The sequence below is a fragment of the Oncorhynchus tshawytscha genome, linkage group LG21 (genome assembly GCF_018296145.1).
Source record: "Oncorhynchus tshawytscha isolate Ot180627B linkage group LG21, Otsh_v2.0, whole genome shotgun sequence".
NCBI lineage: Eukaryota > Metazoa > Chordata > Actinopteri > Salmoniformes > Salmonidae > Oncorhynchus > Oncorhynchus tshawytscha.
The window spans coordinates 12,617,429-12,644,471 of record NC_056449.1 but is presented as its reverse complement, the minus strand read 5'-3'; the positions used below and the strand labels follow the sequence as shown (position 1 = coordinate 12,644,471).

Sequence of the window (27,043 nt, the reverse complement as noted above, 5' to 3'; positions counted from 1 at the left end):
ATGTGCACTCTGCAGAACCTAATTTCACAATTGGTTAATTGATAAAGAATACTTGAGTAATATGGTACTCGGCTTCTTGTCTTAGCCCAGTGTTTTACAAATCTGATCCTTGGGATCTTATCTACAGGTTGTGCAGGCTTTTGTTACGGTGTCAGGTGATTCGCTGTGTACATGTAATACCTTTTTTTATTTTTATTTTTTTATTGGGCGCAAAGAGCCCGTGGTCATCAGCTGGAGATTCTCACCATTGCCCCACAACTCTACTTGACATCTGGCATTAGAAGTGGGGATAGAACAGTTGTTTACCCATCAATGATTGTATGGCAACATGCATTACGCGCCCTTCCTTCCTCACCCACTCCAGCTGCAAGCAATAACCTGGAACTAAAGCGACGCTGAAAATGACGTGAAATATAAATAAATAATGCAAACTGGGGTGTGTATATTGTCTCAGCTGCTGCAGTCCGTTATTGTTAAGAATACCGGACTGTGCAATAGTGGTTTGTTGTTTCCAGAATGTTAGTGATTGGAATATGAACACCGACAAGGTATATTGACAGCATCCGAATTGACATCGCTATCATCGGACGTGTTATATACTCGAGTGACCTGGATGTGTATTCGAAATAGGCCGTATCTCGGTCTATTATTTTGACTGCACAGGATCAGAAAAAAACCCATCGCGAAAGCGAGTGGGTGACGATATGGACTTGTTTGCTTGTTAGCACATCAGCAGGACATGATACCGTCGTTTGTTACAAACAAACGGCATTGCTAGACTAGAAATGGACATGGTTAGTTCAATGTTAACCAGCTAGCTAACAAGCAAGATAGAATGGAAAATAAGTGCTGTCATATGTTATTAGCCAGTTAGCCGCTTTCCTGGCTTTCCTTTCCTATGTATTTTAATCGGCACCTACTCCTATCCTATTGCTAATTACTTTGCTAAATATTTACCAGTTTTATAAAGTATAATCTTGCTACCTTGCGGGAATTGTTTGTGCACGCGTCCTCACACGTCTCTTGAGAGAGAACATTTTTGCTGCTGCTGGAAGAGAAACGGTGAAAGCTGTATAGCAAGTTGCTGGCTACATTTGATAAACAATGGCTCAAGAGGCGTTTCCTTTTCATTTTCTGGTTTGGAACAACCAATACCTTGAGCTTGAACGGCAACTACAAAAAAACGAGGTAGGTCAACCTGGGGTAGCAACATACGTTTCTCTCTTTTCAACCGTTCACGTTTTGAGTTTGACAGCTTTGCGTCCCATACCGCACCGCTCAGAAGGCGCGCCCCAGCTTTCATGACACACCAGTGCTGTTCTTCCACAGGAGAATGTGGATCGCTTGGACCCGCGGGGGCGCACCCCGCTAGAGCTGGCTGTGTGTCTGGGCCACCTGGAATCAACCCGTGTGCTGCTCAGACACTCCGCAGACCCAACGCACTGCAACGCTCAGAGCTGGACTGGTGAGTGGATACACAGAGGAATGAATGGGAAGAATACAAATCACCTGTTTCCTAAAACATATTGCTGTACAGTTTTTGAAGGATACAGTGCCTCTAGAAAGTCCACACCCCCTTGAACATTTTCATAAGTTACAAAGTGGAATTCAAATGCATTTTTCATTTGTTTTGTCAAGGATCTACCTACACACAACTCTGGATTTTTTAAAAATGTTAAGATTAATGAAGAATAAAACTCTAATACGGAGCATTCGGAAAGTATTCAGACCCCTTGACCTTTTCCACATTTTGTTATGTTACAGCCTTATTCTAAAATTGATTAAATAGTTTCCCCCCCTCATCAATCTACACACAATACCCAGCTTTATCGTTATGGTGGAGTTTCTCCCACTCTTCTCTGCAAATCCTCTTAAACTCTGTCAGGTTGGATGGGGAGCGTTGCTGCACAGCTATTTTCAGGTCTTTCCTGAGATGTTCGATCAGATTCAAGTCCAGGCCCTGGCTGGGCCACTCAAGGACATTCAGAGACTTGTCCCGAAGCCACTTCTGTGTTGTCTTGGCTGTGAGCTTAAGGTCTTTGTCCTGTTGAAAGGTGAACCTTCGCCCCAGTCTGATGTCCATGTGCGCTCTGGAGCAGGTTTTCATCAAGGATCACTTTTTATTTTGCTCTGTTTCTCTTTCCCTCAATCCTGACGAGTCTCCCAATCCCTGCTGCTGAAAAACATTGCCACAGCATGATGCGAACACTACCATGGCTCAACATAGGGATGGTGCCAGGTTTCCTCCAGACGTGATGCTTGGCATTCAGGTTAAGAGTTCAGTCTTGGGTTCATCAGACTAGAGAAACTTGTTTCTCATGGTCAGAGTCCTTTAGGTGCCTTTTGGAAAACTCTAAGCTAGCTGTCATGTGTTTTTTACTGAGCAGTGGCTTCCGTCTTGCCACTACTTTAGAGGTCTGATTGGTGGAGTGCTGCAGGATCTTTGTCCTTCTGGAAGGTTTTCCCATCTCCACAGAGGAACTCTGGAGCTCTGTCAGAGTGACCATCGGGTTCTTGGTCACCTCCCTGACCTAGGCCCTTGTCCCCCGATTGCTCAGTTTGGCCAGGCTGCCAGCTCTAGGAAGAGTGTTGGTGGTTCCAAAACTTCCTCCATTTAAGAATGATGGAGGCCACTGTTTTCTTGGGGACCTTCAATGCTGCAGATCTGTGCCTCAACACAATCCTGTCTCGGAGCTCTACGAACAATTCCTTCAACCTCATGGCTTGGTTTTTGAGCTGACATGAACTGTCAACTGAGTAAAGAGTCTGAATACTTATGTAAATGTTATTTATATACATTTGCAAAAATTTAAACCTGTTTTTACTACGTCATTATGAGGTATTTTGTGTAGATTGATGAGGAAACATTTTTTAATTGATCTGTTTTAGAATAAGGCTGTAACGTAACAAAATGTGGTAAAAGGTCTGAAAACTTTCCAAATGCATTGTAAACCTTGATTAGATTAGTATTCACCCCACCCGAGTCAATACATGTTAGAAACACCTTTGGTGTCTTCTTGGGTACATCTCATAAGTGCTTTGCACAATTGTATTGTGCAATATTTGCACATTTATTCTTTAAAAAATTCTTCAAGCTGTGTCAAGTTGGTTGTTGTTCAATACCATTTTCAAGTCTTGCCATCGATTTTAAGGAAATTAAGGTCAAAACTGTAATGAGCCCACTAAAGGAACATTCAATGTCGTCTTGGTAAGAAACTCCAATGTATATAAGGGAAAGGGGGATACTTAGTCAGCTGTACAACTGAATGCCTTCAATTGAAATGTGTCTTCCACATTTAACCCAACCCCTCTGAATTAGAGAGGTACGGGGGGCTGCCTTAATCGACATCCGCGTCTTCGGCTCCCAGAGAACAGTGAGTTAACTGCCTTGCTCGGGCAGAACGACATATTTTTACCTTGTCAGCTCGGGGATTCGATCCAGCAACCTTTCGGTTACCGACCCAACGCTCAAACCACTATTTGGCCTTGTTTTAGGTTATTTTCCTGCTGAAAGGTGACTTTGTCTCTGTGTCTGTTGGAAAGCAGACTGCAGTTGAACCAGGTTTTCCTCTAGGATTTTGACTGTGCTAAGCTCTTCCGTTTCTTTCTATCCTAAAAAACTCCCTAGTCTATGCTGATGACAAGCATACCCATAACATGATACAGCCACCACCATGCTTGAAAATGTGAAGAGTGGTACTCGGTAATGTTGTGTTGGATTTGCCCCAAACATATCACTTTTGTATTCAGGACATAAAGTTAATTTCCTTGCTACATAATTTGCAGTTTTACTTTAGTGCCTTATTGCAAACAGGATGCATGTTTTGGAATATTTGTTATTCTATACAGGCTTCCATGCTTTCATGCCGTCTTTTAGCTTAGTATTGTGGAGTAACTACAATGTTGATCCATCCTCAATTTTCTCCTGTAACAGCCATTCAACTCTGTAACTGTTTTAAAGTCGCCATTGGCCTCATGGTGAAATCCCTGAGCGATTTCCTTCCTCTCCGGCAACTGAGTTAGGAAGGACCCCTGTAGCTTTGTAGTGACTGGGTGTAATGATACACCAAAGTGTAATTAATAACTACACCATGCTCAAAGGGATATTCAATGTCTTTTTTACCCATTTATCAATAGGCGCCCTTTGCGAGGCATTGGAAAACCTCCCTGGTCTTTGGTTGAATTTGTGTTTGAAATTCACTGTTCGCCTGAAGGAACTTAAAGATCATTTTACTTGTGGGGTAAAGAGATGAGGTAGTCATTCAAAAATCATGTTAAACACTATTATTGCACTGAGTGAGTCCATGTAACTTATGTGGCTTTTTAAGCACATTTTTACTCCTGAACTTATTTAGGCGTACCGTAACAAACGGATTGAATACTTATTGATTCAAGATATTTTGCCTTTTCATTATTAAGATATTACTAAAAACAAAATTCCACTGTTATTATAGGTTATTGTGTGTAGGCCATTGACACACAATCTAAATGTAATCAATTTTAAATTCAGTCTGACAACAAAATGTGGATAAAGTCTAGGGGTGTGACAACTTTCTGAAGGCACTGTATGTATGGACGACAGAGGAAGGGGGTAGTCATTGAAAAATCATGCCAACTCTTATTTCTTCCATGTAATTTATCTGATTTGTTATGCCAAATTTGACTTCTGTGTTCAATCTGGAGGCGGTTAAAACTCACACCTGGTTTGTCAAGGTGCTGGCTAGCGGAGTAGAACACTTGAAAATGAAAAGGAGAGCCTCACACTCTCGGAGCTCAGACGTAATTTAATAATGTTTCGACAGACACGCTGTCTACATCGTGGTATAATGACAAACATTGCGGGTCACTAATTGATATAGAGTTTGAAAGTACACACACAGGTGTCTGTAATCATGGCCAGCTGTGGCTTGACTTCATTGGTCGATTTACAGATATATATATATATATATATATATAGATAGAACGGGGAAAAAAGCATGAATGTATCTATGATCCTATCCAATGTGGCTACGTAGGCCTACAAACATTATTTACAATGGATAGCGAAAGAAGGACTTCAGATCAAACTCTACGTTGAGACCAAAGGGAGCAAGGGCTTTCAAACTCGACATAAACGAGTGACCCACCGTGTTAGTCATTATACCCTGATGAAGACCGCTTGGCTGTCGAAACGTTGTTACATTATTGCGTCTGTGTGCGGCTCAACTTCCCAAAACAAAGCGGGTGAATACTTGTGCAACTAATTATTTTATAACATTTTTATAATTTTGTCAAATGTATTTTCACTTTGTTATTATGGCGTATTTTGTGTAGGTCAATGACAAAACATGACAATTAAAATATTTCACTCCCACTTTGTAATGTAACAAAATGTGAGAGAATTTCAATTGAGTGCAGACTTTCTATAGGCACTGTGTGTGGTTTGATGGCATGTCGATGTCCAGTTTTGCAGGAGGCAGTGAGCACAGGTGACCCTGAGCTTTGTCAGCTGGTGCTGCAGTATAGAGACTTCAAGCGAGCCACAGAGAGACTGGCCGGCATCCCAGAACTGCTGAGCAAGCTAAGACGGGTAAGGTAACGCTTTGCAGCCTTCGCTTCAGCCATATAACAAACACCGGTAGCACACCTGTCAATCACATATCTGAAACTCACGATGCTGTGTCACCTCTTTCAGGCCCGGGATTTTTACGTGGAGATGAAATGGGAGTTCACCAGTTGGGGTGAGTGTGTGTGATCGTGAAGGGCTCATATCTGCTCACTGTGGTCGGTTTCAGCACCAGATGAACAGCTCCCAGTTATACTGTCACTGTGATGCACTGAAGTGTTTATGGTGGTTAACCCCCCCCCAAACTCTCAGTCCCCCTGGTCTCCAAGGTGTGTCCCAGTGATGTGTACCGCGTGTGGAAGAGTGGCTCGTGTCTGCGGGTGGACACCACTCTACTGGGATTTGAGCACATGACCTGGCTCAAGGGCCGTCGCAGCTACATCTTTAAGGGCGAAGGTATAACACTGGTGGTATGGTCCCCATAGAGTGTTTGAATTGTGAATGTGTGTTGTCTCCATGGTAATGTGTGTTTCTATAGAGAATGGCGCTGTGGTGATGGAGGTGGACCATGACAAGCAGGTGGTGTACACAGAGCCTCTGTCTCTCTCCCTGCGGGACGCTCCGTCTCTCCTGGCTGCCATGCTGCCCACCCAGGAGAACACTGCCCAGAGACTCACCTCCCCTATCGTCTCCACACACCTCAACACACGCAACATCGCCTTCGAGAGGTAACCCACACACGCATCGTCTTCACACACCTCAACACACTCAACTTCGCCTTCGAAAGGTAGCTACTTCACACACAACATACTCACCTACCTGGTCTGTCTTCTAATTCTTCTCTCCTGCTCTTTGCTGCACAGGAACAAGTCTGGCATTTGGGGCTGGCGCTCTGAGAAGAGTGAGGCAGTCAGTGGCTACGAAGCAAAGGTGAGCCCAGAGGCACCATTGGACTTAAAAAATGTTTCTAATAGAAAGTGTTTCTTGGCCTTTAAAAAAACAAACATTTTTTATTTTTATTGAATCATGTTTTTTTCCCTTTGGTTTGTTTTCAGGTGTACAGCGCCACTAATGTAGAGCTGGTGACTCGATCAAGAACAGAGCACCTGTCGGACCAGGACAAGTCAAAGAGCAAAGGTACACACAGAACACTTATGTTTTATTTGGTCATAGTGTATGTACAGGCACAGCATGGTTCAATCCCTCCTGTCCTCCCAGGCACCAAGACTCCGCTTCAGTCCTTCCTGGGGATAGCTGAGCAGCATACTGCTCCTAATGGGGTGAGTTTCAGAAAGATACCTCCACCTCATATTATATGTGGTGGATAGATGCTTTGATGGACTGACTGACTGGATGTGGTCAATGATGTCTCTCTTCCCATGTCTCTCAGAGTAATGTTTCTCAGTGTGCCAGCCCCCATAACCCCACAGCCATCACCGCTGAGGAATACTTTGACCCAGAGTTCCAACTCAATGAGCGAGACATCGGACGCCCCGTGGAGCTCACCAGCAAAGTCCAGAGGTACCACTGTTGCCATGGCAACAGATAGCCGGGATCACCGTAGCAACGCACAGTCAAGCTTGGAGAAGCACAAGATCACTGCCATGTTTAATGCAAGTGTCTTTATTTTTCTCTCTTGCTCTCTCTGTCTCTCTCTCTCTTTAGGTTTAAGGCCCATCTGTGGTTGAGTGAGGCTCACCCTCTGTCATTGGCTGAGCAGGTCACGCCCATCATTGACCTCATGGCCATCTCCAACGCCCATTTTGCCAAACTACGTGACTTCATCACTCTGAGCCTGCCCCCCGGCTTCCCGGTCAAAATAGGTGAGGCTTAATCCCAAACTGACCCCTAGTCCCTACCTTCTAGGCAGGATCTGAAACAGAGACCCAAAGAGAAGACATGGAGAGGAGCAGGTGCTATCAGAAGAAAAAGGACATGCTTTACAATTTAAGCTTAAACAAAGTGACAAGAGTTTGAAGATCTCCCCTTTCTCTCTCTCTCTTTCTCAGAGATCCCTCTGTTCCATGTGTTGAATGCCAGAGTGACCTTCAGTAACCTGTGTGGCTGTGATGAGCCTGTCAGCTCGGTTACTGTACACACACCTGAGGAGGCCCCCGAGGCTGGTAACCACACGCAACACATACTAAAGGGCTATTTATACCCTACGGAGACGGACCCTACGGAGTGTAGTGCAGTGTCAAAGTGACGTTTTTCGTCCCCAAAAGGGGCAGCTCCTTGTAGTGCGCACCGATATTCTACGTAGTCCTGTGCCCCATTCCTTGCATAGCCATGGGGGAAGTGTTGTGTATATAATCTCAGCAACTGTTCAGACAATTAACCAAACAACATTGTAGCCTTAATTAGAATGTATTTTGTTTAGAAGTAATAACTATTTTCTCTGTGACCAAAACACGACATTCTATTTTTAGCTGAGTGAATACATAGGAGCAGCATATGACATTTCGATAATGTTGTAGGTTACACCGGCAAGTTTTGAGAGTATTTGCCAGGTCAATCAGATTTATTATTAAATCAAATGCCATGTGAAACAATGTGGGAAGCTAAAAGGCTAGCTATCTTGCAGTGTTTAGCCAAATTGCTAGCTAGGGAAGACAAGACTCTTCTTTTGCTTTCACAACAAATGAGAAGACAACAAGAACTTCTGTTGCCCCCTTGTGAATGTTGCTATTTGGGAGTCTGGATGGGTGAGGTATCGTGTTACCAAAAGGTGCACGTTGCTCGAGAAAAAAGGTGTGGAAACGTATCTCCCTGTCCCTCTGCTCCCAGGGCAGGCCCTGCATCCATTTAACTGCGAGGTGGACCCCTCCGTATTTGAACCACCCCCAGACTACACCACGCTTGGTCCGGGCCGCAGCGAGCCAATGAGAGATGAGGATGATAACTTGCTGCAGTTTGCCATCCAGCAGAGCCTATTGGACGCAGGGACAGAGAGCGACCAGGTGAGACAGGAAATAATCATGGTTTACTCTTAATAGAAGTCATTGATCCACAAATTAAATATTTATCAGCTTTAGGTTTTCATTACGATTGCCACGGAAGTTCAGTAAAATCTATCTCTCTGTAGGTGACTATATGGGAGGCTCTGACTAACAGTCGTCCTGTTTCTGGGCAAATACAGTCACCCCTGTATGAGGATGACTCTCAGCTGGAGAGGTGAGAAGCGTCCATCCTTTTCAACTTGTTCATGTCGGATAATATATTATAAGGCTTTCACTCTCTGGCATTAGCTTTTAAACCGTCATCCCGCTACCTCTCTCTGATAGGGCCATCCAGGAGTCCCTGTCGATCTCATTGGCTGGTGGTAAGGAAGGAGAGCCTGCAGATCCTGCCCCTCCCCTGTCAGTCTCGCCGTCGCACCCCGGAGCCTACTCCCCTCCCTCCTACAGCTCAGTGGCTGAGCCGCGGTTGCCGAGGCCATTTCCCGGGGGAAACAGCTTTGACGAGCAGCTACGCATCGCCATGGACCTCTCGTGCAGGGAACAGGAAGAGATGGACAGGTGTGAGAGGGATGAGTGCTTGTAGGGTTTCTTTCTCTGATCATCCATTGTTTTCTGACCAAGCAAAGGGATGAGGAGAGGAACCCGTTCTAGAGTATTTGAACACAGCCATGCAGAGTGGGATTATAAGGATGGATGAGGAAAGGATTTGGGGAGCTTGATTGCCAGTTTCTGGGATCTAATGACTTAATTCTGTTTCCTGTTACAGGGTGAGGCAGGAGGAAGAGGATGAGCTGGAAAGGATCCTTCAGCTGTCACTTTTAGAGAAGTAGCCACGTGTCTTGATTGGGGAACAAACATGTTAACTTATTGTTTTAGTTTTTTTATCCTGCAATGTTAAATTATTATTATTTAGTTTTAATTTATGATGTCTTAATAATGGGGCATTAGAGTATGGGACCAGACTGCAGGGAGGGAGGTAGAGATGGTACTGGCCTCAAGGTGGGTAAAAGCAATATGGTGGAAACTACTTTCCAATCACCAGTGGGCACCTGCTGTATTTGCTGTCACCAGTGGGAAGGTTTTTTTTGAGAGATGAGGGGTACTGGGAGGGAAAGATGGTCAAACTAGCAGTGCTGCTGTAAGAGCGCTCTTCAGGCCCTGAATGGATGGAGAGAACACTTTTATTTTGCTTTATTTTTCACAACCCAGCTGTCATTGAGTGATAAGTCCTTTAACCTTTCACCTATGATACAAACTGATAATAGTGATATGATTTATAAAATACTGATATATAAGATTATTGATAAAAAATATATTATGCTGGTTGACTCCTGCGTGTGACTTGGAAAATAAATGTATCCTGAAGCATTTGTGTGGTAGTTTATTTCTGTGTGTGCAAAGGTCAGAAGCGGACAATTCAGATATCTAGGCCAGTAGTAATCTTTATGCACCATTGTATTATTTCAAATCTACATCTCATTGGCAAATTTTTAACTGGAGCCAAGCATGAGCTCAAAAAAAAAAGTGCATTTACTATAGTGTTCACATCTTTACAAGGATGATCGACAGGTTGTTTCCTCGCCAACGTGACATTTGGGTACAAAACCACAGAGAAATAAAAACTTGCTAGATGCTATAGATCAAGTGTGTTCATTCGTGACGTTGTTGCACTGTGTGTGTGTGTGATTTGTGTGTAGTGTGTGAAAACTGTTCCCCTGTGTAGGTCTGTTTCATCCCCTTTCGGTACTGCTGTGCGGAGCTCCTAATTCAGGTCTTCAGGTCTGGGGTCTGGAGAGACGAAAACAGAGTAGACGGACTGAAGAGAACTTACAAGCCTGAGACTGCACCCACGTCTATTGTAAACACACTGATGCTCTGAAGTTGATTGTGACCCACACACCTGGGTTTAATAGTTCATCTGCGTCTTGATATTCTTTTCCTGTATCTGTGTCTTTGATTGGGAGTTTGGGAAAGGAGGGAGGGGTGCTCCCTTTCGGGGACTTTGTGTGGATCATCGGTGCCACTCTCGCCCGGGGGACCGGTTTGGGTGGAAAACAGGGCAATGCGAGTGGCAAATCTGATTGGCACAGGTCACAAGTTACACACCTTGTACGATACAGCAGTAATGATATGATTGTTATGGGGATAAGCTTAGCCTTCAGTGGTGAGTCAACTTATTTGTGGTGTTGTGACGCTCTCTCACCAATGCAGGTGTCGTAGGTCTGGGGAACCAGGTATGGGTGCAGACGGAACTCTGTTGCCTTCAGGAAGTGATCTAGCACTGCCCCCAGGGAAGGGACAGTCACCTGATGAAACGGACAGACATTAGGATGTTACCTCCTATCAAAAGCAGATATCGGACAAACTTGAAGGGCTGTCAAGACACTAAGCATATACAGAGTGTCGTCTCATATCCGTGCTGTGTTTTGAGCCCATTTTGATGGGATGAGAGTCAGACATTCAGTACAGGAATCAGGCTGCCAGAGCAGGACTCACCGGGGCATCTAGTTCAATGACGAAGCCTGTGTCTATGGAAAGCACTTTGTAGTTCTTCATCACTGGGCCACTGAAAGATAGAGTCTGGTAAATCTCAAGAGTACTCGGTTCCTCTCTACTCCCTCAGCCAGAGACACTGTTGTATGATAGGACTAGGGTGCTGTTGTCAATAAAGGCTTGTTTAGTGAAGGGGGGAGAAACTTGAGGCCTGTAAGTTACAGGGTGTTGGAGTTCAGGGTTAAAGGTCAGGGGTGAGATGTTTAAGTTCAAGACCTGGGGTAGTCCTGTCTCAAGGTGATGGCGTAGTTAGTGTTGTCAGTCGAGGGGCGGAGAATGATGCTGCCGTACTCTGTGTTCTCCTTCAACATCTTCTCTGCCTTCTGTCGAGACACAGGAAAGAAACAGCTGGAGAGAGGAGAAGAAAAGGAGGGTGAGAGGAGACGAGATAGAAATACATTTTGTATCAAAATAATGAATAGAAACATGGCAATTCTCACAGGGGGATTCCAGAGATGGCATCGTCATATGTGTCGTCTGAGGAGGGATGGATATGGTAGGTGGTGTAAGGTAGGGGAGGAGGTGGGGCCTGTCTCTTCTTCTCCTCAGACAGAACCTCTTCCAGCCTCAGCATCTGACCTGGGAGCAGCTGCAGTTTACTGGGGATCTCCTTCTACAGGGCACATCGTCAAAGAAATTGCAAGCTTATATTTACTTTGCTCTTTAGTTTAATCTACAAGTTCTCTGTTCTTACTTAACTCTCAGGAAAATGAGTCAGAATGAGTATTCAACCCTGACAGCCCAATGTGTATGTGTGTTACATACAGTGGCCACAGTCATGATGAAGCCTCTCCACTCCTCTCCTGTGTTGGGGTTATCCACCTAGATCAGATATCAACAGATACCTGTCTCGTAAATCTGCAGGATTGTGCAACCACTTTATGGCTATTTGCCAGTAACACGTTCTGATTAGGATTGGTAATAACTTGACTGAATGTAACATAAACGACCTTTAGCTGCACTTCCTCATTGGTCAGGGTGAGAGTGTAGATGGTTGACCTGTTGTTTTGATAAGGAGAATCCATCGACATCGACTTCCACATCTGAAGGTCCAGTTTCTCTGAGTACTGATAGGGAATTACGTATCTGATTAGTCAAGCCATAGATAGATTAAAAAACTTGATACAATACAACCAAGAGATTAGATGAGTGCAGCTATTCTCTTACTGTGTCATGCATCTCGTCTGTGTACAGAAAGAGTGTTGATCCACGGAGCTCTGCATAAAAGTTCTTAAATTCCTGGAAAAGGCCAAACCAGAGTCAACATGAAGTCCATTGCTCTACACTTGCAGAAACATGCCCAAATGAATTGATTTACTTTGATAAGTATACTTTACCAGTCAAAAGGTTCTACATTGTAGAATAATACTGAAGACATCAATACTGTGAAATTGTAACCAAAAAAAGTGTTAAACAAATCAAAATATATTTTATCTTTGAGATTCTTCAAAGTAGCCACCCTTTGTGTTTATGACAGCTTTGTACGCTCTTGGCATTCTCTCAACCAGCTTCAGAAGGTAGTCACCTTGAATGCATTTCAATTAACAGGTGTGTCTTGTTAAACACTTCTTATGGCTGGGGGGCAGTATGACTGAGGTCCCCAGAGTAAACTGCCTGCTCCTCAAGTCCCAGTTGCTAATATATGCATATTATTAGTATATATGGATAGAAAACACTGAAGTTTCTTCAACTGTTTGAATTATGTCTGTGAGTATAACAGAACTCATATGGCAGGCAAAAACCTGAGAAAAAGTCCAACCAGGAAGTGGGAAATCTGAGGTTGGTCGATTTTCAACTTAGCCCCTATAGAAGATGCAGTGGGATATTGGTCATCTTGCACTTCCTAAGGCTTCCACTAGATGTCAACCATCTTTAGAAACTTGATTGATGCTTCTACTATGAAGGGGGGCTGAATGAGTCAGAGGTCTGCCAGCAGTCACATGCTGGTTACACACATTTCACATGAGAGGTATCTCACGTTCCTTTGCTTTTCTGAAGATTTTTGAAATTTTGTCTGCAACTAGTGAATGCGCTTCGTGAGTTTTGATTTGTTTACCAAACGCGCTAACAAAAGTAGCTATTTGGGCGTAAATGATGGACATTATCGAACAAATCAAACATTTATTGTGGAACTGGGAGTGCATTCTGACGAAGATCATCAAAGGTAACTGAATATTTATAATGTTATTTCTGACTTCTGTTGACTCCAACATGACGGATATATGTATTTGTTGTTGGAGCGCCGTACTCAGATAATTGCATGGTTTGCTTTTTCCGTAAAGCTTTTTTGAAATCTGACACAGCGGTTGCATTAAGGAGAAGTATATATTTAATTCCATGCAGAACACTTGTATTTTCACTCAACAATCACTGGATGTTTTTGGAACTACTGAACATAAAGCGCCCAATGTATACTGAGATTTTTTTAAATATGAACTTTATCAAACAAAACATACATGTATTGTGTAACATGAAGTCCTATGAGTGTCATCTGATGAAGATCATCAAAGGTTAGTGATTAATTTTATCTCTATTTCTGCTTTTTTGTGACTCCTATCTTTGGCTGGAAAAATGGCTGTGTTTTTCTGTGGCTTGGCTCTGACCTAACAATTGTTTGTGGTGCTTTCGCTGTAAAGCCTATTTGAAATCAGACATTGTGGTGGGATTAACAACAAGATTACCTTTAAAATGGTATAAGGTACTTGTATGTTTGAGGAATTTTAATTATGAGAGTTCTGTTGTTTTGAATTGGACGCCCTGTACTCTCACTGGCTGTTGTCATATCGATATCGTTAACGGGATTTCAGCCCTAAGAAGTTTAAAAGTTAATTTGTGGAATTGATTTCCTTCTTTTATGCATTTGAGCTAATCAGCTGTGTTGTGACAAGGTAGGGGTGGGGTACAGAAGATAGCCTTATTTGGTGAAAGACCAAGTCCATATTATGGCAAGAACAGCTCAAATAATCAAAGAGAAAGGATAGTCCATCATTACTTTAAGACATCAAGGTCAGTCATTCAGGAACATTTCAAGAACTTTCAAGAAGTTTCTTCAAGTGCAGTCGCAAAAACCATCAAGCGCTATGATGAAACTGGCTCTCACGGGGACCGCCACAGGAAAGACCCAGAGTTACCTCTGCTACAGAGGATACGTTCATTAGAGTTAACTGCAACTCAGATTGCAGTCCAAATAAATGCTTTTATTTTTATTTATTTTTTATTTCACCTTTATTTAACAAGGTAAGATAGTTGAGAACAAGCTCTCATTTACAACTGCGACCTGGCCAAGATAAAGCAAAGCAGTGCGACACAAACAACAACACAGAGTTACACATGGAATAAACAAACATACAGTTAATAACACAGTAGAAAAAAAAGTCTATATTCAGAATCACAGTGTTCAAGTAACAGACACATCTCAACATTAACTGTTCAGAAGAGTGAGTGAATCAGGCCTTCATGGTCGAATTGCTGAAAAGAAACCACTACTAAAGGACACCAATAATAAGAAGAGACTTGCTTGGGTCAAGAAACACAAGCAATGGACATTAGACCGGTGGAAATCTGTCATTTGGTCTGATGAGTCCAAATTTTAGATTTTTTGGTTCCAACCATTGTGTCTTTTTGAGATGCAGAGTAGGTGAATGGATGATCTCGGCATGTGTGGTTCACACCGGGAAGCATGGAGGAGGAGGTGTGATGGTGTGGGGGTGCTTTGCTGGTGACACTGTCTGTGATTTATTTAGAATTCAAGGCACACTTAACAAGGGTACCACAGCATTCAGCAGCGATACGCCATCACATCTGGTTTCCGCTTAGTGGGATTACCATTTGTTTTTCAACAGGACAATGACCCAACACATCTCCAGGCTGTGTAAGGGCTATTTGACCAAGAAGGAGAGTGATGGTGCTGCATCAGATGACCTGCCTTCCACAATCACCCAACCTCAACCCAATTGAGATGGTTTGGGATGAGCTAGACCGCAGAGTAAAGGAAAGGCAGCCAACAAGGGCTCAGCACTGTCAAACGCTCCCTAAAACACTTCAGCGAGCAGGCCTTTCCTTCCGGGTGTCCTGGAAGGATATTGACCTCATCCCGTCAGTAGAGGACGCCTGGTTATTCTTTAAAAGTGCCTTCCTTACCATCTTAAATAAGTATGCCCCATTCAAAAAATGTAGAACCAGGAACAGGAACCAGGAACAGATATAGCCCTTGGTTCACTCCAGACCTGACTGCCCTTGACCAGCACAAAAACATCCTGTGGCGTACTTCATTAGCATTATCTTTTCAGAGAAGTTAGGAACCAATATACAGTACACAGGCAGTTAGGAAAGCTAAGACTATATTTTGCAAACAGAAATTTACATCCTCTAGCACAAACTCAAAAAAGTTCTGGGACATTAATGTCCATGAAGAATAAGAACACCTCCTCCTAGCTGCCCACTGCACTGAGGCTAGGCAACACTGTCACCACTGATAAATCCATTATAATTGAGAATTTCAATAAGCATTTTTCAACGGCTGGCCATGCTTTCCACCTGGTTACCCCTACCCCGGTCAACAGACCTGCACCCCCCACAGCATCTTTCCCAAGCCTCCCCCATTTTTCCTTCACCCAAATCCAGATAGCTGATGTTCTGAAAGAGCTGCAAAATCTGGACCCCTACAAATTAGCCGGGCTAGACAATCTGGACCTTCTCTTTCTAAAATTATCTGACAAAATTGTTGCAACCCCTATTACTAACCTGTTCAATCTCTCTTTCGTATCGTCTGAGATTGGAAAGCTGTTGCGGTCATCCCCCTCTTCAAAGGGGGAGACACTCTAGACCCAAACTGCTACAGACCTGTATCTATGGGTCATGGGTGTACCTCAGCCACGCTCAAGGTCCTAAACGATATCATAACCACCATTGATAATAGACAGTACTGTGCAACCGTATTCATCAACCTGGCCAAGGCTTTCGACTCTGTCAATCACCACATTCTTATCGGCAGGCTCAACAGCCTTGGTTTCTCAGATGACTGCCTCGCCTGGTTTACCAACTACTTCTCTGATAGAGTTCAGTGTGTCAAATCGGAGGGCCTGTTGTCCGGACCTCTGGCAGTCTCTATGGGGGTGCCACAGGGTTCAATTCTTGGGCCGACACTTTTCTCTGTATACATCAATGATGTCGCTCTTGCTGCTGGTGATTCTCTGATCCACCTCTATGCAAATGACACCATTCTGTATACACCTGGCCCTTCTTTGGACACTGTGTTAACTGACCTCCAGATGAGCTTCAATGCCATACAGCTCTCCTTCCGTGGCCTCCAACTGCTCTTAATTGCAAGTTAAACGAAATGCATGCTCTTCAACTGATCGCTGCCCGCCCGTCCAGCATCACTACTTTGGACAGTTCTGACATAGAATATGTGGACAACTACAAATACCTAGGTGTCTGATTAGACTGTAAACTCTCCTTCCAGACTCACATTAAGCATCTCCAATCCAAAATTAAATCTAGAATTGGCTTCCTAATTCGCAACAAAGCATCCTTCACTCATGCTGCCAAACATACCATCGTAAAACTGACCATCCTACCGATCCTCGATTTCGGCGATGTCATTTACAAAATAGCCTCCGACACTCTACTCAACAAACTGGATGCAGTCTATCACAGTGCCATCCGTTTTGTCACCAAAGCCCCATACACTAATCACCACTGCGACCTGTACGCTCTCGTTGGCTGGCCCTCGCTTCTTACTCGTCGCCAAACCCACTGGCTCCAGGTCATCTACAGGTCTCTGCTAGGTAAAGCCCCACCTTTTCTCAGCTCACTGGTCACCATAGCAGCACCCACCCGTAGCACGCGCTCCAGCAGATATATTTCACTGGTCACCCCCAAAGCCGATTCTTCCTTTGGCCACCAGTCCTTCCAGTTCTCCACTGCAAATGACTGGAACAAACTGCAAAAATCACTGAAGCTGGAGACTCTTATCTCCCTCACTAGCTTTAAGCACCAGCTGTCAGAGCAGCTCACAGATCACTGCACCTGTACATAGCCCATCTGTAAATAGCCCATCCAACTACCACATCCCCATACTGTATTTTTATTTATTTATCTAGCTCCTTTACACCCCAGTATCTCTACTTGCACATTCATCTTTTGCACATCTATCACTCCAGTGTTTAATTGCTATATTGTAATTACTTCGCCACCATGGCCTATTTTTTGCCTTAACTCCCTTATCTTACCTTATTTGCACACACTGTATATAGACTTTTTCTACTGTATTATTGTCTGCATGTTTGTTTATTCCATGTGTAAATCTGTGTTGTTGTATGTGTCGAACTGCTTTGCTTTATCTTGGCCAGGTTGCAGTTGTAAATGAGAACTTGTTCTCAACTAGCCTACCTTGTTAAATAAAGGTGAAAAAAGCATACGTGGGAACTCCTTCAAAACTGTTTCAAAAGCGTTCCAGGTGAAGCTGGTTGAGAGAATGCCAAGAATGTGTAAAGTTGTCATCAAGGCAAAGGGTGGCTACTTTGAAGAGTCTCAAAGATAAAAATTATTTTAATTTGCTTAACACATTTTTGGTTACTACATGATTCCATATGCGTTATTTCATAGTATCGATGTAGTCACAATGTAGAAAATAGTAAGAATAAAGAAAAACCCTTGAATGAATATGTGTGTCCAAGTTTTCACCATCACTGTATAACCCTAGTTATTTTGTTGCTTTGACAAAGTTATTTATGAAAGATTATGTGATTAATGATTAATTTACTTCTGTCCCTCATTTGAAGGTCAACCCTGTTATGTTATGTGAACTGAACTCTCATTTTAATATGGTGAAACTATTCCTTTTTAAACATTTATTTTAAAAGAAACATTGAACATCTAATAGTGAAATCATAGTATAAAACCAGGTGAGCTGGTTCTACTCTTTTAGGCCATTTTCTGGTGTTTTGTGGGGAAAAACTGAGCAGGTACAGCATAACACTCAGGATGTGTGACCTGTCACGCATAGATAGACAGGCTAGAAATGTTTACTTTTTTTTGTGAAACTTGCATTCAATTGCCCCTCCCTGTAATACACAACAACCTTCCATTCTCCCTGTCATGAGGATTCATGGCTGATTTAACTAGTAATTACCACCTGGAGGGCCGCCCAAGTGGATTTTTCCCAGATGTGGTAAATTCCCACTTCTCACTTGGTTACTAACGCACCATAACACTGCTACCCAACACTGTAGAGCCGTATCATACCGCTCATTGGATGCACAAAACCTAGACCTACACTTTGAAATACAGAGCCTTCAGAAAGTATTCGCACCCCTTAACTTTTTCCACACTTTGTTGTGTTACAGCCTCTGTGTGCAATAATATCGATTCATATATATTTTTAAATCATTGCCGCATCTCTGTACCCCACACATCAGCCGTGTAGTGAATTTCAAGCACAGATTCACCAGAAAGACCAGGGAGGTTTTCCAATGCTTTGCAAAGAAGAAGGCACCTATTGGTAAATGGGTATAAAAAACAGACACTGAATATCCAGTTGAGCATGGTGAAGTTATTAATTACACTTTGGATGGTTTATCAATACACCCAGTCACTACAAAGATACAGGTGTCCTTCCTAACTCAGTTGCCGGAGAGGAAGGAAACCGCTCAGTGATTTCACCATGAGGCCAATGGTGACTTTAAAACAGTTACAGAGTTTAATGGCCGTGATAAGAGAAAACTGAGGATGGCTCAACCATATTGTAGCTACTCAACAATACTAACCTAATTAACAGAGTGAAAAGGAGGAAGTCTGTACAGAATAAAAATGTTCCAAAACATGCATCCTGTTTGCAATAAGGCACTAAAGTAATACTGCCAAAAAATTGTCAAAGAAATTAACTTTTTGTCCTGAATAGAAAGTGTTGTTTAGGACAAAACCAACACAACACATCACTGAGTATCAGTCTTCATATTTTCAAGGATGGTGGTGGCTGCATCATGTTATGGATATGCTCGTCATCGGCAAGGACTAGGGAGTTTTTTGTTGTTGATGAAAAGAAACGGAATAGAGCTAAGCACATGCAAAATTCTAGAGGAAAACCTGGTTCAGTATGCTTTCCAGCACTGGGAGACCAATTCACCTTTCAGCAGGACAAGAAGTTCAATTCAGGGCCAAATATACACTGGAGTTGCCTACCAAGACGGCATTAAATGTTCCTGTGTGGCCTAGTTACAGTTCGGACTTAAATCGGCTTGAAAATCTATGGAAAGACTTGAAAATGGCTGTCTAGTAATGATCAACAATCATCTTGATAGAGCCTGAAGAGTGTAAAAAATGATAATTGGCAAGTATTGTACAATCCAGGTGTGCAAAGCTCTGGAGACTTACTCAAAAAGACTCTTTTTTTTTCTGTAATCGCTGGCAAAAGGTGATCTTGCATGTATTAACCGAGGGGGTTGAATAGTTATCTAATCAGCATATATTTGTGTTTTATTTTTCATTCATCTTTTTCAAAATATTTTTTCTTCCACTTTGACAGAGTACTTTGTGTATATCGTTGAAAAAACAAACAATCAAATCCATTTTAATCCCAATTCGTAACAAAGAAAAATGTGGAAAAAGTCAACTGGTGTGAATACTTTCTGAAGGCACTTTTTTGTGAAGTGTTGTACAATGTATAGTTCATGTTTAAATCCATAAAAATATATTTTTATGTATATTTTTTAAACAGCCTAAAATTAGTTGAAATCTCCCCCCCAAAATTTACAATTTAAATTATATCACTGCCAAAGTTTTGTTTGGCGGGCAAAACAATTATCTCCACTGGTTGATGCTTATTTATAAAATACTCTTAGGCCTCATTCCCCCCTATCTAAGATACCTACTGCAGCCCTCATCTTCCACATACAACACCTGTTCTGCCAGTCACATTCTGCTAAAGGTCCCCAAAGCACACACATCCCTGGGTCGCTCCTCTTTTCAGTTCGCTGCAGCTAGCGCAGGAACGAGCTGCAACAAACACTCAAACTGGACAGTTTTATCTCAATCTCTTCATTCAACGACTTAATCATGGACACTCTTACTGAAGGTTGTGGCTGCTTTGTGTGATGTATTGTTGTATGTGCCCAATAATGTTTGTACATTATTTTTGTGCTGCTACCATGTTGTGCTGCTGACATGTTGTGTTGCTACCATGTTGTTGTCGTGTTGTGTTGCTACCATGCTGTGTTTTCATGTGTTGCTGCCATGCTATGTTGTTGTCTTAGGTCTCTTTTTATGTAGTGTTGTAGAGTCTCTCTTGTTGTGATGTGTGTTTTGTCCTATATTTTTTATTTCTTTTTTCTTTTTAATCCAAGCCCCCGTTGTCACGATCATCAAGGGAAGAAGTGGACCAAAGCGCAGCGTGGTACATGTTCATTCTATTTATTTTATAATGAACACCGACAACAACAAAACAAAATAGGAACGTGACGTTCTGCAAGGCAAAATAACAACCAATGCAAAAATAAGATCCTACAAATGAAAGAGGGAAAAAGGACTGCCTAAGTATGATTCCCAATCCGAGACAACGATGGACAGCTGCCTCTGATTGGGAACCACACTCGGGCAAAAACAAAGAAACAGATAACATAGAATGCCCACCCCAAATCACACCCTGACCTAACCAAATAGAGAAATAAAACGTCTCTCTAAGGTCAGGGCGTGACACCCGTACCCGCAGGAAGCCTTTTGCTTTCTGGGAGCCTCATTGTAAATAAGATTTTTGTTCTTAACTGAATTGCATAGTTAAATAAAGGTTAAATAAAACATTTAAATTCATATCTCCATTGATCAATACGTAAAGAGTAATTGAAGAAGCTGCATTAGGAACCACTTTGGCCACCAGGTAGACTAGATGCCATAGCCATGCATTTCAGGAATATTGTCAGGCATTACAAAAATGCTAATTGCATTTACATGTATTACGTGATGTTAAATATATTGATTTTTTGACTTTATTTTTGTAAGGGTCACTCTGTAATTTTCTCTCTGCCAGTCCTTATTGGCCTATCCCCCATTCTCTGTGTCCTGTTCGTTACCTTCTCTCCAGTGTATTTCTTCAGCAGCTGTCCTGAGTAATACAGAGGAAGGGCTGTGATGGTCTCCCTCCTCTTGTAAACCTGTCTAGTGGTTGCTGTCATGTTTCCACTTTGTCCTGGTCCTGCTTAGCTCAACTCTGTGTTGTTTAGCCCAGTTCAGTTCACATAAACTTTAAGTTCGACTTAAGTTTAAACCACTATACATATAGATCCAGATCCCTGTGGCTCTGTCCACCACTTGATCTAATTACCTCAGAACTTTTAGTGTTGTTTTATCTGTCTGTGTGAGTCATTGACTTAGCTTATCGTTTTCTCTCTCCCTCAGTCCTTGGTCAGTATAAGGCTGGTTGAACTTAGGGAATGAGGAAGCAGTGCAGTGATTTACAGAGTGTGTAAAGTAGAACCTCGAGGTACTAGGGCGTCCTTTAGCACTTTAGACCTGGAACTGGCACAACTGCCCCCTTCACATGACTAGGTACTGTGCCCAACCTCCGAAGTGACTCTTATCAACTGTATGGAAGGTTTTCCTTTGTGTTGTCTCAGGAATGCTGCATTATCTCTCCAACATCCATTTTTGTCACACGTCTGGGTAGCAGAGGTCCTGTTGTCTTTACATCCTGTAGGTCTGAAACTGTATCTGATTGGAAGTTAACCCCGAAAAGTCTAAAGTTATTTATTTTTAATTTTCTTAAACCTTAATTTAACCAGGTAAGCCAGTTGAGAACAAGTTCTCATTTACAACTGCGACCTGGCCAAGATAAAGCAAAGCAGTGCGACAAAAACAACAACACAGAGTTACACATAAACAAACGTCGAGTCAATAACACAATAGAAAAGAAAAAAAATAGAAAATAGAAAAACCTATGTACAGTGTGTGCATCACACAAAGCAGACACAACTGTCAGTCAGAGTGTCCATGATTGAGTCTTTGAATGAAGAGATGGAGATAAAACTGTCCAGTTTGAGTGCTTGTTGCAGCTCATTCCAGTCGCTAGCTGCAGCAAACTGAAAAGAAGAGCGACCCAAGGATGTGTATGCTTTGGGGACCTTTAGCAGAATGTGACTGGCAGAATGGGGGTTGTATGTTGCGGATGAGGGCTGCAGTAGATATCTCAGACAGGTAGGACTGAGTCCTTAGAGGGTTTAATAAATAAGCATCAACCAGAGGGTCTTGCGACAGGTATACAGAGATGACCAGTTTACAGAGGAGTGTAGAGTGCAGTGATGTGTACTCTAAGGAGCATTGGTGGCAAATCTGATGGCCGAATGGTAAAGAACGTCTAGGCACTCCGAGAGCACCCTTACCTGCCGATCTATAAATTATGTCTCCGTAATCTAGCACGGGTAGGATGGTCATCTGAATCAGGGTTAGTTTGGCAGCTGGGGTGAAAGAGTAGCGATTACGATAGAGGAAACCAAGATAGATTAGATTTAACTTTAGCCTGCAGCTTTGATATGTGCTGAGAGAGGGACAGTGTACCGTCTAGCCATACCGTCTAGCCACACTGTCTAGCCTTTGTGAGGGGGGTTCTACTAAACTAACATTTGGAATTGTTTTTAAATGGCCATACCGTGTATCATTTAGTGATTTTATTTGTAATTTTAGGACACCTGTAGGTATAAAATAAAATATATAAAAAATGTAATTGAATAACACCTTAATTAATGGCAAAACCGCAAGTAAAAAAATTGTAATCATAAAGAATAAGGTTTTGAAGTGTCTCATATCAAGGGGAGACACTATATATACAAAAGTATATGGATACCCCTTCCAATGAGTGGATTTGGCTATTTCAGCCACACCCATTGCTGACAGGTGTATAACATCGAGCACACAGCCATGTAATCTCCATACACAAACATTGGCAGTAGAATGGCCTTATTGAAGAGCTCAGTGACTTTCAATATAGCACTGTCATTCGTACAATTTTTCGTACAATTTTCACCCTGCTAGAGCTGCCCTCGTCAACTGTAAGTGCTGTTATTGTGAAGTGGAAACATCTAGGAGCAACAACGGCTTGGCCACAATGTGGTAGGCCACACAAGATCACAGAACGGGACAGGCGAGTGCTGAAGCTAGTAGCTTCATGAAATGGGTTTCCATGGCCGAGCAGCCGCGCAAAAGCCTAAGATCACAATGCGCAATGCCAAGCGTCAGGCTTGGCAGTCCGACAGACAAATCTGGGTTTGACGAATGCCAGAAGAACGCTACCTGCCTCAATGCATGGTGCCAACTGTAATGTTTGGTGGAGGAGGAACAATGGTCTGGGGCTGTTTTTCATGGTTCGGGCTAGGCCCTTTAGTTCCAGTGCAGGGAAATCTTAACGTTGCTGCATACAATGACATTCTAGACAATTCTGTGCTTCCAACTTTGTGACAACAGTTTGGGGAAGGCCCTATCCTGTTTCAGCATGACAATTCCCCCGTACACAAAGCGGGGTCCAAACAGAAATGGTTTGTCGAGATCGGTGTGAAACAACTTGGGCTAGGCCCCTTAGTCAGGGCTCTGTGGCTTGCACAGAGCCCTGACCTCAACCCCATCGAACACCTTTGGGATGAATTGGAACGTCGACTGCGAGCCAGGCCTATTCGACGAACATCAGCGCCCAACCTCACTAATGCTCTTATGGCTGAATGGATGCAAGTCCCGGCAGCAATGTTCCAACATCTAGTGGTAAGCCTTCCCAGAAGAGTGGAGGTTGTTATAGCAGCAAAGGGGGGACCAACTCCATATTAATGCATATGACTTTGGAATGAGATGTTCGACGAGCAGGTGTCCATATAATTTTGGTCATATAAATATATAGATAGGAAAAACAAAATAACGCCCCAAACATGCTCTATCCGTAACATGTCTGGTGAGTATGCAGGCCATGGAGGAATTGGGACATTTTCAGCTTCCAGGTGTTGTGTACATTTCCTTGTGACATGTATTATCATGCTGAAACATGAGGTGGTGGCGGCGGCGGATGAATGGCACGACAATGGGCCTCAGGGGCTCATCCCTGTATTTCTGTGCATTCAAATTGCCATTGATAAAATACAATTGTGTTTGTTGTTCGTAGGTTAAGCCTGTCCATACCATAACCCCACCGCCACCATGGGGCACTCTGTTCACAACGTTGATATCAGCAAACCTCTCGCCCACACAATGCCATCTGCCTGGTACAGTTGCCAGTGGCCATTGAAGGTGAACTTTTGCCTACTGAAGTAGATTATGACGCCAAACTGCAGTCAGGTCAAGACCCTGGTGAGGACGACGAGCACGCAGATGAGCTTCCATGAGACGGTTTCTGACAGTTTGTGCAGAAATGTTTTGGTAGAGCAATCCCACAGTTTCATCAGCTGTCCGGGTGGCTGATCTCAGACCATTCCCCAGATGAAGAAGCTGGATGTGGAGGTTTCTGGGCTGGAGTGGTTACATGTGGTCTGCGATTGTGAGTCCGGTTGGTCGTACTGCCAAATTCTCTAAAATGATGGTAGAGATATTAACATGAAATTCTCTGGCAATAGCTCTGGTGGACATTCTTGCAGTCAGCATGACAATTGCACGCTCCCTCAACCTGAGACATCTGTGGTATTGTGTTGTGTGACAAAACTGGACATTTTAAACTGGCCCTTTATTGTTCCCAGCACAAGGTGCACCTGCGCAACAAGGATGTAAACACATTTGTGCACAAATTTGACATAAATAAGCTTTTTGTGCGTATAAAACATTTCTGAGATTTCATTTCAGCTCATGAAACATGGGACCAACACTTTCCATGTTGTGTTTATATTTTAGTTCAGTGTAGTTGGTAGCCCAAACGGTTCAGACGCTACAGACAGAAGTTGGCACATTGGCGGTACCGACAATTCCCGTGGGGCTTGTGGGGGACGTGGAGCAAAACGGAGAAGATCATCTTGTTCGTGAGAGTCTCATCTTTCCATAGAATTATATTAGTTTTGTAGGCCAAACCGGTCAGATGCTACATACTTTTTCGCGAGAAGACCGATTTTTGTGATGTCTCCTAGTCTGACAAGCAGTGCTGTAGCTCTGCCATTTTCCACCGATTGAGATGCAGCCCATGCAAAACGGATTAACTCAGTAGTAATGCCATTAGTCAACAAGTCAGATTTTGAATCCAAACAGATCAGATGCCTATAAAATGCTCGTAGATTAATTGTCTCTTTCTATTTGGCTCCTGACACTGGTGAGATATACTCTCTCTCTTTCTGTCGCTCTCCTCCTCAGGAGGGCGTGGCCTTTCACGCTATGCTTTCTCTCTCCCTCTGATCATGTCTAGAATAATACATTGTAATGCTTGTTAAACATTTGTAACTTAAGTATTGCAGCGTTGATTGGACAAAGTTATTAAATAATTATTGCATTTTGCATTCCCTTCTCATGAAAATGACATGATTGCACCCTCATAAAAGTTGCCCGTCCCTGTATTAGGTTGACTTGGAATCTGCTTAAATCCTAAACACACACACACACACATACACAAAGGCGCACACAGGCCACTCCCACACAGGAAATAACTCAATAAATTTCCTTTACTTTACTTTCCTGTACTGACTGTGCTCTTCAATCTGTTCTTCTTACTCTTTCCCCAGTAAAAGTGTACTCCCTTTGGAAGATCGCAGATGAAGATTATCAGATGCAGCTGGAAATCCACCCTTCAGACATCCCAAACCAGGTTTGGTCCCCTCTCCAGCCACATACCACATTCAGTCCAGAGCAGTATAAAACACCTTTTTTGTTGTTGTGTTACACTGTGTGTGTTGGGTTCAGAGAGAACGAAAATAACAAAAGAATGGAAGTATGTCTTGGTTGTTCCAGAATCCTACCTTTGTTTCTCTTCAAGGTTACCCAGCATGATGGTCTCTTTCTGCCAAGAGTGATCTGGACACTCGTGTCTCTACTCTCCCTGCTCCTCCAGATCCTTTGGCTCCCCCTATGGGTGTTGTGGTGGTTTGCCTCCTCACTATTGTGGCTGATATGTTTGTGTGTGGAGTTTATCATGTCTTGCCTCTTACAGGTTTTTGCTTGGTTATGCAATGCTACATATTTTATATTCAATGTCCTTGTGTATGTTTGTGGTATTGTTTACATTCTGAATTTGGAGGGTAGGCCTACGTGAGGTTCACCCACGACTGCGTGGCCACGCACGCCTCCAACTCAATCATCAAGTTTGCGGACGACACAACAGTGGTAGGCTTGATTACCAACAACGACGAGACGGCCTACAGGGAGGAGGTGAAGGCCCTCGGAGTGTGGTGTCAGGAAAATAACCTCACACTCAACGTCAACAAAACTAAGGAGATGATTGTGGACTTCAGGAAACAGCAGAGGGAACACCCCCCGATCCACATCGATGGAACAGTAGTGGAGAGGGTAGCAAGTTTTAAGTTCCTCGGCATACACATCACAGACAAACTGAATTGGTCCACTCACACAGACAGCATCGTGAAGAAGGCGCAGCAGCGCCTCTTCAACCTCAGGAGGCTGAAGAAATTTGGCTGTCACCAAAAGCACTCACAAACTTCTACAGATGCACAATCGAGAGCATCCTGGCGGGCTGTATCACCGCCTGGTATGGCAACTGCTCCGCCCACAACCGTAAGGCTCTCCAGAGGGTAGTGAGGTCTGCACAACGCATCACCGGGGGCAAACTACCTGCCCTCCAGGACACCTACACCACCCGATGTTACAGGAAGGCCATAAAGATCATCAAGGACATCAACCACCCGAGCCACTGCCTGTTCACCCCGCTATCATCCAGAAGGCGAGGTCAGTACAGGTGCATCAAAGCTGGGACCGAGAGACTGAAAAACAGCTTCTATCTCAAGGCCATCAGACTGTTAAACAGCCACCACTAACATTGAGTGGCTGCTGCCAACACACTGACACTGACACTGACTCAACTCCAGCC

At 43.2% G+C, this 27,043-nt stretch overlaps 2 protein-coding genes across 5 annotated transcripts; one reads left to right on the top strand and one right to left on the bottom strand.

The window, feature by feature from the left end:
• The first annotated feature begins 78 nt into the window (after nucleotides 1-78).
• ankrd13d (ankyrin repeat domain 13 family, member D) lies at nucleotides 79-9,873 on the top strand. Its single transcript, XM_024382952.2, has 16 exons — nucleotides 79-1,188; nucleotides 1,330-1,465; nucleotides 5,445-5,569; nucleotides 5,675-5,720; nucleotides 5,858-6,001; nucleotides 6,084-6,273; nucleotides 6,409-6,475; nucleotides 6,601-6,682; nucleotides 6,764-6,825; nucleotides 6,936-7,066; nucleotides 7,211-7,368; nucleotides 7,555-7,668; nucleotides 8,333-8,505; nucleotides 8,631-8,719; nucleotides 8,830-9,063; nucleotides 9,272-9,873. The coding sequence occupies exons 1-16, from the start codon at nucleotides 1,105-1,107 to the stop codon at nucleotides 9,333-9,335; spliced, it is 1,899 nt and encodes a 632-aa protein (XP_024238720.1). The 5' UTR covers nucleotides 79-1,104; the 3' UTR covers nucleotides 9,336-9,873.
• On the bottom strand, nucleotides 9,872-26,051 carry LOC112220951 (signal-transducing adaptor protein 1). Of its 4 annotated transcripts, none has more exons than XM_024382957.2 (11): nucleotides 25,959-25,980; nucleotides 25,674-25,738; nucleotides 12,226-12,297; nucleotides 12,009-12,125; nucleotides 11,824-11,880; nucleotides 11,499-11,671; nucleotides 11,275-11,406; nucleotides 11,002-11,071; nucleotides 10,709-10,811; nucleotides 10,406-10,582; nucleotides 9,872-10,293 (listed from the first exon to the last, which is right to left on the bottom strand). In XM_024382957.2, exons 3-11 carry the CDS (start codon nucleotides 12,235-12,237, stop codon nucleotides 10,268-10,270), a joined length of 867 nt encoding a protein of 288 aa, XP_024238725.1. In that variant the 5' UTR covers nucleotides 12,238-12,297; nucleotides 25,674-25,738; nucleotides 25,959-25,980; the 3' UTR covers nucleotides 9,872-10,267. The 4 variants fall into 4 exon arrangements, with proteins under 4 accessions (XP_024238725.1, XP_024238724.1, XP_024238723.1 ...); XM_024382956.2 differs by having other exon boundaries at nucleotides 25,669-25,738; nucleotides 25,959-25,977; XM_024382955.2 differs by lacking the exon at nucleotides 25,674-25,738 and having other exon boundaries at nucleotides 25,959-26,051.
• Nucleotides 26,052-27,043: the final 992 nt, after the last annotated feature.